Raw genomic sequence first — 10,599 nt, 5'->3', positions numbered from 1 at the left:
GGTCCAATCCACATTTGAATCCTCCGTTATTTAGCACACCAAACAACGATTAACAAATATCTCCCCTTATCTCCCTGGTTGCTATCATTGTGGTTGGTGGTTGCACCATTAAGGCCCATGGACCGTGTATCACCATCGTTTACGGGTAAAATAAAAGTTTAAGTGTTGAACTTCAGTAAGCGGTGCGTAGATGATAAAAGTTTTGGTCCCATTGTGGCCATTAGACAACGTTTGTCGGGACGTGCCTTGCCCTAGGGTTAAATTTACGCTACTAATCTGACAAAACGCACGTCCGTATTCTAAAGTATCCTAGAGTAGGCTATTATATCAACTCAAAACCCGTTCATGGTGAGAAAAGTTTATATAACTAGTGTGATGTTTGCTGTGGTTTGTGGTGATTTCCTATTTAAAAATGTTTACTCTTGCACAAAACCCTACCTACTTTGGTGATGCAATATTTTTTATGAAGCACAAATAGATCCGAAACTACTAAACAATATGAATGCACAATTTTTTCGTTCTGGAATGACAATCGAACCCACAACACTCGCAATGGACATCGTTAACTAACGCACCGCTTGTCCCTTTTTTGGTTCCATAACTCGGTTTGTTGAAGTTAAATGTCTTAGTAAGCCCATAGAACGTGGTATACTAACTCTTTAAGTAGGACCTATAATGATGTTTTAGTTTGTGATGCAATTATACAATAACAAAAATGGGCTGAAGTCATTGCTTCTGTCAAAAAAATATTTTGTTAAGTTTTATTTTTATTGATTTGTAATATTTTGTTCGTTATTTTAATTTAATAGAGTCGTTTATTTTTCTATTTTACTTTATTTATTTGTGGAGATAATTTTCTTTTTTATTTTTACAAAATGCCGCTAATAGATATCACTAATCCTGATATTATAAAGTTTCTCGTTGAGAATTATGATAAGACAGCTCGTCTACGTATGAAATGGAACACAATTTATGGAGATAAGTTAAAACAAGCAGCTACATTAAATAAAGAGGAAAAAGGGTATTATGAAACAGACGTATTGAAAGCTGCGATGGTAGCGGGAATGCCGACCATTACGAGAGACACAATATCTGGAAGTCGGAACAGGAGACTAGTTGCTATTCGTGACTGTGTCCATATTCCCGCCGTAGCAGATATGAGAAAGGGACATTCCATCGTTGACGTAGGCCTCGGCGATCCTAAAGAGGACCCTAGACTTGCGCGGCCTGACACTGACCTCAGTATAGACCCAGTAATGCGACCTATCGATCCAAAACAGAAACAAATCATTTACAAGCCAATTCCTTTCTATGGACGAAAAGTTTACTTGAAAAATAGAAGCAAAATGTCTCCTGAAAGTAAGTACTACTTAAGCCAAAGTAGTAATTGGGATTACGGTTGGAGACTCGGTGACAGTTACTTCGGTAGATCTGCGCCTAAGTTCGGGCGTGTGTGGCGACTGAAACGCGACATGGCTAGTCGTAGCGGTCCACATCCAGATCCTCAATATTACAGAAGTCCTGATGGAGGAGATTAGAATTTGAAAGCCTCTTCAAAGTTTATTGTTTTAATATAACGCATATTTTTATTGGCACTATGTTACTGGTTTTATTTAAACTAACTTAAAAAAGTGTGTTTAAGAAATAATTATCACTGGCTCTAACGGTGAAGGAAAACATCGTGATGAAACCTTGAATTGCATGCTTAAAATTTGTTTTATTTCTTAAGGCCTGACTCTTCCCTCGTTCGGGGAGAGAGACCCTTGCCCAGCAGTAGGACAGTAACACTCACTCTAACAGGTTTAAAAAATACTAATCATAGTGATGTCGAGGAGTAGCTAGGAATCTTTTATTCTGTTAAATCTCTACAGGACGTTAAGAATAACTAAGACCAACACTTCTATTATAACAACAATACTATACTAATATAAAGCAGTTGTAGGATTTCACATCCTACCTATTCGATTTGTTGTAGGCGGTATGACAGGTGCCTGTCACTGCCTGAGAGCAGTCGTTAAAATTGTCACTCATGTTCGAGATAGCCGGGATTACTAGACAATGAAAATTCAAGAATGCAAGAACGTTTGTTAAACAATTTATTACATTAAGTTACATTAAAATACCTAACAATAATAAATTATCGTCGCCAGACTATTGCAGTATTTAGAGCAGTACGGATTGAAAATACTTCTAAATTGATGGTCCTCCACCGCTTACCACATTAGGTATCAGAATCATAATTATTGGAGCTGCATGGTTTTCAATAATAAAAATCAAATATTTGAGGTAACATTCAAACTCTAAGAGAAGGTCCTCCATCAGGATTCTTGTAATGTAGCGGATCCGGGTATGGACCAGTACGACTTTTCACGTCGCGGTTCAGACGCCACACGCGTCCGTACTTTGGTCCAGATTTTCCCAAGAAACTGTCACCGAGTCTCCAGCCGTAGTCACTAGCAGTAGTTTCGTTAAAGTAGTACTTACTCTCAGGTGACATTTTATTTCTACTTCTCAAATAAGCTTCGCGTCCATATCCTGGGATTCCCTTATAAATAATAGCTGTCTGTTGCGGGTCGACGGGTCGCATGATTGGGTCTATAGTTTCGTCAGTGTCGGGCCGCGCAAGTCTAGGGTCTGTTTTGGCATCACCGAGGCCTATATCAACTACAGAATGGCCCTTCTTCATGTCCGACAAGTTTGTTATGTGGACACCGTCTCGGATAGGAACGAGCCTTTTGTACCGCCTTCCAGCTATAGTGTCTCTTGTGACTGTGGCCATTCCCACCCTCATAGCAGCTTCCAGTACATCTGCTTCGCAATATCCCTTCTCTTCACGTTGTAACGTTGCCGCTTGTCTTAACTTGTCTCCATAAAGATTGTTCCATTTCATACGAAGCCGAGCTGTCTTGTCATAGCTCTCAACAAGAAATTTTATTATTTCAGGATTTGTTATATCTAATATAGGCATTTTAAAGTTATAATATAATTAAATCTTATATTATTAAAACCTATGTTAAACCTTATACAAAATAAAAGTAATTTAAAGCTTCTATGTAACAGTCTTCTTAAAAACAATTATTGTAAATTAGATATTAAATTATTTGTTAGTTTCACAATGGCGATCTTGTATTTTATACTGATTCCAAAGTAATGACAAATGTTTCGTCTGTGCTATGCTGTAAATTTTTTTCGGCATTCAGTAATCGCCAAAGAGGTAGCTTGCTATCGTGGTTAAGATAGATTGATTTTCCTACGAAGTTATTACATCATCAAACGTTTTGTTGATAGTTGAGTACCTATCATCACCACTAATGGTTAAAGCTTTGTCATCAAATTTTATAGCATTTATCGTATTATCTTCTGTCTTTGGAAAACATTTCTTTAAAATAAAAAGTGACTTGCCGTGCAATGTGCAGTAAAACATATAGTAGAATTGAAATAGAAATTAGTTGACTTAGGCAAAATATTGATATTCAGCTTAACCGAATCTTATTGAAAATCAGATTTATTAAGAGCAATTTACTCCCGACCTTCGATTTCCAAATAGGTTCCCGATACTTGGATGATTAGACCAGATGTCTGGATATTTTAGAGTCCGCAGACTCATCCTAACTATGATCGTTGATATAATTATTGCGTAAGGACAAGTGGATAGTAACTATCTGTTGTTTTAGTAAAATAAAGAAGGTAAGTATTTATCAGCATTTATTTTATTAAGTCAAATTAAAAATACATTAAAATAATAAAACTGACTATCATAATCATTGAAGCTGTAGTTATTAAATAATAAAAATCAAATATTTGAGATAACATTCAAACTCTAAGAGAAGGTCCTCCATCAGGATTCTTGTAATGTAGCGGATCCGGGTATGGACCAGTACGACTTTTCACGTCGCGGTTCAGTCGCCATACGCGTCCGTACTTAGGCGCAGATCTACCGAAGAAACTGTCACCGAGTCTCCAGCCGTAGTCCCAACCATTACATTCGTTAAAGTAGTATTTACTCTCAGGCGACATTTTATTCCTGCTTTTCAAATATACTTCACGCCCATAATATGGAATACCTTTGTAAATGATTTCTTTTTGGTTCGGGTCGATGGGACGCATGATTGGGTCTATTGACAAGTCAGTATCAGGGCGCGCGAGTCTCGGATCTTTTTCAGGATCACCGAGGCCAACTTCAGCTATGGAATGTCCCTTCTTCATATCAGATAAGTCTGGAATGTGGACACCATCGCGGATAGGAGTGAGTCTTCTATTTCGACTCCCGGATATAGTATCTCTTGTAATGGTCGGCATTCCTGCCGCCATTGCAGCTTTCAATACATCTGTTTCGAAATATCCTTTCTCTTCACGATGTAACGTGGCCGCTTGTTTCAACTTGTCTCCATAAAGATTGTTCCATTTCATACGAAGTCGAGCTGTCTTATCATAGCTCTCGACGAGAAACTTTATTATATCAGGATTAGTGATATCTATTAGAGGCATTGTGGAATTAAAATTAAACCTTATACAAATTATAAGTAATCAAAAGCTACTATGTAACACTTTCTCGAAAACAATGATTGTAAAACAAATAAGTATTAAATAAATTATTACTAAAGCAAGCTGCGCTCAAACATCCTAGCAAAAGATATGACATATGACACAATGTGACTAAAAATATGACGTGTCTGAATAATAGTAGTTTTTTTCCGTTTATTTATGATTTTACGAAAGTTTTGACTATCGTTGGTTTTGTCTATTAGAATTTCAACACTCATTTCATTCACGTCAATGTCGTGTTTGTCATTTTCACTTGTGGGTTCTCTCATGATTTGGGGAGGCAAATACTTCCGAAAATAAGTATTAGAACAATGCTACTCAATACTCATGATCGTTGTTAAATCTTAGTCGACTCTTCGTACTTTAAGTGTAATAAAAACTAAGTAGGTAGATTAAGATATAAACCTATATAATATAATAAGAAAGTAAATAAAAGTACTACAAGTCGACGATGCCAGGACGCAGTGACTTTACTGACCCAAAAATAGCTGGTTTTATGTTAGAGAACTATGAGAGAGAAAAAACGCTGCGTTCAATATGGGTGGCCAAGAATATGGAGGAAATAGAGCAAGCTGCTGTACTGCACAGAGAACCAACAAATTATACCACAGAAGATATCTCAAGACGTGTAATGGTCGCAGGTATGGCGACTATAACAAGGGACAATAAAGTGGCTGCTCGTCACAGGTTTCAGTTACCAATACCGTACCATCATCGTGTAGAAAGACCAAAGGAAACAAAAGAAGCATCGCCAGCACCTACGATGATGCCGGTCTCCAAAGAAGAGAAGGAACTGCTGAACGAAAGGAGAGTGAGCTACCTCCACGAAAGAAATAAAATTGCTCCCGAAGATAAGTATTATTTTATTGAATGTTCTAGTTGGAAATATGGATGGCAATTTGGTAAAGGTGATAAACATCTAATAACTTGTTTCCGCAAAAAGGATCTACTGAACCGTAACATGTACGGTCGTGTTGGACCACAACCAGATCCAAAACATTACGGGTCTTGCTATTATGAGAATAAAATTTGTCCGCTGTAGTATGTTGTAGGTATACTTAATGTAAGAACGGCATTGGAAAATTTCTTATCAAAAGCCGACAGGGACCGGTTCCGTCGATTATTATGCCATCCTTATTATTCTAACCACTATTTTTTAGTTTTTAATAGCAATGTAATATAACTGCTGCATTTATAAAATCTATACTAATATTATAAAGCTGAAGAGTTTGTTTGTTTGTTTGTTTGTTTGTTTGAACGCGCTAATCTCGGGAACTACTGGTCACATTTGAAAAATTATTTCAGTGTTAGATAGCCCATTTATCGAGGAAGGCTATAGGCTATATATCATCACGCTATGACCAATAGGAGCAGAGTAATAGTGAAAAATGTTACAAAAACGGGGAAAATTATGATTATCTTAAGTGACGCAAACGAAGTTGCGCGGGTCAGCTAGTGTATTAATAAGTTGAATTCATAGGAACAAGGATAGGAGTTTGTATTAAGTTGTTAAGTAATGTTAGTGTTACTACCTCTATAATACGAAATACATTTAAGTTAGCATAAGATATATAAATACGATTTACCAATATTTTAAGTTATTACATAGTTTACTTTTAATTTAACAGGTACTAAAACAAAGAATCTTAGTTTATTTTATTCTGTAAGCAAATGTTGTACATTTCTTAAGTAAAAAACTATAAATTTAGTTTCAATGCTTAGCTTTATTTGCGATAATTATGGAACAATTTTACTACATTAAATTCATATAAACTTAATCAGACTTATTAATTCTAGCTTATTTGTAACTGTACATCATTATTGACTTTTACACAGACATTCATTGCAATATTAATACAGGAATAAATGTTTATACACAGGTATGTGCAAACTATTTACGCAAGTCAATTGTTAGAACGTTTGCCAGTGCTTGTATCTAGTCACTTATCCCGAAGCTCTTTGGTGTTTCTTCAAAGGTACTGGGAAATGTACTGGTGTGCCATCACCTAATCTCTGAGCCATGGAATTAATAGCCTCTGCTGAAGCTTCTCTAAGATCGTACGCCCATCCTATTTTCTCAAAGAATCTGATGAATTTAGTCGCGAAATTGAACATATCGAAGTGTTCAGCTGCTTTGTAGTCGAACGGAAATGCGTGGTGGTAGTTGTGCCAACCTTCGCCGAGAGTGCAGAACGCTACAAATCTATTCTCTGTTGGGATAATGTCTCTGAAAAAATATTACAGTATTTAGTTGATAGAGAAACGATGAAAAGAGATTTAAGCAATAATTTTAATAGATATTGTGGTATTTAATATGGTATAAATTAATTTTCTATCTTAAATGTGTAGGACGCAGACGAAAATTGAATTTTTAGGTTGAAAATGTATTGTTTTTTTTAAAAAATAGCAGTGCAGAATGAGGTTTGCATACTACAGTTTTTTGTATTAGTGATTTATCCTTTTTTACCTATTAAGAAAACAGAAGCGGAAAATAAACGACATACTTGTTATAAGGTTTGTATCCATAAGTATGAGCGAGGCTGTTGACTGTAAGCTCGCTGTGGAACATGCTCAGGAACCTGATGAAGCATTGCCACGCGACGGCACACTTCCAGTCCTCCTTCCACAAGTAAACACCAGCAATTGTTGGAAAAAAGTAGCAGAACATGAACTTGAAGAGGTTGAAATGCCTGTTAAAAATTTATCAGATAATCAGATACCTATATTTAAAAAAGTCACACCTGATATTCTTATAGTTATGGAGATCAGATAGCAGAAGATCTATAAAGTCAAGAGAATAGGAGTAGACGATTTATTTTATTGTGATCTTTAACATTTATAGATGTTAAAATAATAAAAATCTAAGTTTCGTAGCTAAACAGTCTGATGGTAAGTTCAGTTTCGGTGTTGCAGCAATCTATAGCAACCATATTTTTTATCCTGTCACGGAAAATAATTAAAATTATTTTGCTGAAAATATGGTTATTATTTTATATTAAGTTTGAGGTATAAATAAAGTTTGAAACAAGTCAAAACAACGAGTCACAGCGTGGCAGTTAATTAAGTTGCCATACTACTTGTATTTTATTAATTTAACTCTGTGCATACTTTGATTCTCAACTGAGAGAGATGTTGAAAACGAAACTTTGTGAGTCAAACAAAACGCGACGCAGTGAACTCCTTTCAAAACGTTGACGATTGTCGCCAAGAAAACAAATACGATAAACATTGTTATGTTCGTCATAGCAACACATTTGAATTAAATTCACGACTTTCCGTGTGTTTTGGTTTGTTGAATAGAATATTTCGCATGTTTTTATTATTGAGGAAATATCTTGAACACGGCTAAGTGCTTTTCGATCACGATGCGATCTTGCTTACAAGTTTGATATTTTGTAATCTTGATTGACCTAATTTAAATCTCATAATAGACCTAATTTTTAACAATCAAAGACCACAAAATAATAAAATAATATATTGCCAACTTGTCCTTACCTTTCATAATACCTAACAATCGGGTCATTGACAACATCGCTCAAGTCCAATTGTTTTCCTCTAAGAATCACTTCATCATTCTTCTTCATCATTAGCCATCCAATGTGGGAGAAGAATAAACCTCGATTGGCATTATGAGGATCAGCGTCGGTGTCACTGTATCTATGATGAGTCCGATGGTCGCGAACCCATTGAACAAGCGAATTCTGAAAAGTGAGGAAATCTTAGAACACTTTTCTTTAAAACGACCCTCAGTGGATTTGAGAAAAATGGTGTCGTGAAACTTAGGAACCTGATTTATTTCAGTTACAATTTTATTGATTGCTGGAACTAGGTTAAAAGGTTTAAAGTTTTTCAATTTGTTTTGAAATGAAAACCTTTTTTTGTAGAAGACCGTTGAACCATTAAGAATTTAATATTTTTTGTAAGCTTAAAGCAAACGACACATTCAGTTTAAGTAATTCTTAGAACGTAAAAGTATCGTACCTGTCCAGCACTTGCGAAACACAGAAGAAGGAATATTTTCAATGGGTTCGTAGCTTTGTATGACTTATGTGTCCACAGTCTGTGAGCTCCGCCAGTGATGCCGAATCCAGATGCGATGTACATGATGAGGGCTACAGAAAGGTGTTAATTGAATGAATCTCTTTATACATAACTGCCTTGCATTTCGCTGTTTTTTTTTTTTAACAAAATACTACCAACTTTGCGATTCTATAGAACGCTTTCGTTTTTCGCTATTTTTCTTTTAATAAGTAACTTAGTTTTAGTGGAGATTAATTGCAATTTCGTAAGCTTGCTCGACTTGGAGATCATTTTTAACTTGATGATCACACATGGCAGTCGTAACATTTTTAATAGCAGAGTAAGAATATTCAAAAATCACACACAATTTTGGACAATTGAAGATTTTAGCACCTTGGAATATAGCTGCAATAACTGACCACTTCAAATAGACAATATTTATGACTTATTACTTCTTAAAACTTAGTATCTTGCCTTTTGTCTACTGAACTTATGAAATGTATAAAAAGAAAAACACTTACCGAAAACTAGAGTCTGCCATTTCACAGGAAACGCGTAGTAATAGCACCAATAAACACCAATTATATGATACAAAACTATTGCGATCGCGTTCGGCCATTTTATTTCATTCTGGAATCCAAAATGTTTCTCTATATTCTGAACTATTTCACTTAGAGTTATACCCCGTTTAACGTTGTTAGTACTTTTCGTATCCATTGTAAATATCACTTTATATTATTATTTGTCCGCCTCAAGGGACAGTCTGCTTGTATTTGACTTTGTACACTTCGTGGCATTAGTGAGGTAAACTTGCTTATAAGCATTGTGTTGCAATGATGTAATTTATTCGGGAAACTAGGTGAATGAACGTAGGGAATACGATTTAATTAGAAATCCGTAGAAATTTATTCGAAGCCGTATTAGATAAAACCTTAAAATACAAAATGACATTTATGTACTCAAATATTATTATTTTATACTTAAGTTTCGAATCCAGCTTCCATGGTAGTCAACATTAAGCTAGGATGTTCTTGTGATGTATTTAAAATTCTTTCTTACCTTGCCAAAAATAAAATAAATTTAACCCATTACTGTCCCACTGCTGGGCAAGGGTCTCCTCCCGTAATGAGGGAGGGGCTAGGCCTTGAGTCCACCACGCTGGCCAAGTGCGGGTTGGGGACTTTGCATGCCCTCAATAAATGTATTAAACAAATTTTAGGCATGCAAGGTTTCCTCACGATGTTTTCCTTCACCGTTGGAGCATGTGATAATTATTTCTAATACACACATAACTTCGAAAAGTCATTGGTGTGTTGCCTCGGGTTCGAACCTGCGACCACTTACGTGGGAGGTACCAACTTATACCACTCGGCTATCACCGCTCTGCCAACTAAAGGAAATTAATACGCGTAAATAAAAAGCGAGATAAATTGTGTTATTTATCCATCATGCTTCTACACTTGACGTAGAGCATGCTTATTCACTGAAAGGGTTTTAATTGCTGACTGCATCTTGTAAATTAATAGATAATTATTTTTTTACTATCGAAATATACAGAACCGTAAAATTTCGGCAGACTTTTCGAGGCATAATATAAATTAACATTTAATAGTCCATTGTTTGTCTGGGCATTCCTATTAGGAAACGAAGTTCTTACTTGTATGTAAATAATATGTATCCGGAATTAATATGCATTTAGCTTAAAATGTAGGTATGTTTACATAGAACTGGTTCCAAAATAAATAGTTGTTAGTGGGGTGAAATTAGTCACCACAATACGGTTATAAACTTCTTTTTGAAAATCTATTAATGTCGTTTTCGTCCTCTTAGGGACTTCAAAGAGTGCATAAGTGCATGTATTTAACCAATTACATCATAAATCAGTGATAAATAATATAGGTATGTATGTATTAGTATGTAACCTACTAAGCCGTATATATATTCAATTAAGTTGCGCTTACGATATATTTGTTACCTCATTACCTGCCTTTGTAAAGTACTCAGCATATTTATGTAATTTCCATTATTTTAAAG

The 10,599-nt window shown here is 35.5% G+C and overlaps 4 protein-coding genes across 4 annotated transcripts; 1 reads left to right on the top strand and 3 right to left on the bottom strand.

The window, feature by feature from the left end:
• The first annotated feature begins 716 nt into the window (after nt 1-716).
• Nucleotides 717-1,598, top strand: LOC142978806 (uncharacterized). The gene has a single exon (XM_076123382.1). It carries the CDS (start codon nt 876-878, stop codon nt 1,536-1,538), a length of 663 nt encoding a protein of 220 aa, XP_075979497.1. The 5' UTR covers nt 717-875; the 3' UTR covers nt 1,539-1,598.
• Nucleotides 1,599-2,293: 695 nt separating this feature from the next.
• Nucleotides 2,294-2,968, bottom strand: LOC142979062 (uncharacterized). Its single transcript, XM_076123822.1, has one exon. It carries the CDS (start codon nt 2,966-2,968, stop codon nt 2,294-2,296), a length of 675 nt encoding a protein of 224 aa, XP_075979937.1.
• A 730-nt stretch (nt 2,969-3,698) lies between these two features.
• Nucleotides 3,699-4,632, bottom strand: LOC142978804 (uncharacterized). Its single transcript, XM_076123381.1, has one exon. The coding sequence runs from the start codon at nt 4,486-4,488 to the stop codon at nt 3,814-3,816; it is 675 nt and encodes a 224-aa protein (XP_075979496.1). The 5' UTR covers nt 4,489-4,632; the 3' UTR covers nt 3,699-3,813.
• Nucleotides 4,633-6,249: 1,617 nt separating this feature from the next.
• Nucleotides 6,250-9,366, bottom strand: LOC142978803 (acyl-CoA Delta(11) desaturase-like). The gene is made up of 5 exons (XM_076123380.1): nt 9,087-9,366; nt 8,527-8,657; nt 8,041-8,246; nt 7,050-7,235; nt 6,250-6,772 (listed from the first exon to the last, which is right to left on the bottom strand). The coding sequence occupies exons 1-5, from the start codon at nt 9,280-9,282 to the stop codon at nt 6,490-6,492; spliced, it is 1,002 nt and encodes a 333-aa protein (XP_075979495.1). The 5' UTR covers nt 9,283-9,366; the 3' UTR covers nt 6,250-6,489.
• Nucleotides 9,367-10,599: the final 1,233 nt, after the last annotated feature.

Source organism: Anticarsia gemmatalis, chromosome 15, assembly GCF_050436995.1.
Source record: "Anticarsia gemmatalis isolate Benzon Research Colony breed Stoneville strain chromosome 15, ilAntGemm2 primary, whole genome shotgun sequence".
In the NCBI taxonomy this organism is placed as follows: Eukaryota; Metazoa; Arthropoda; class Insecta; order Lepidoptera; family Erebidae; genus Anticarsia; species Anticarsia gemmatalis.
The sequence above is the reverse complement of the archived record's forward strand: the minus strand, read 5'-3'. Positions and strand labels throughout refer to the sequence as shown.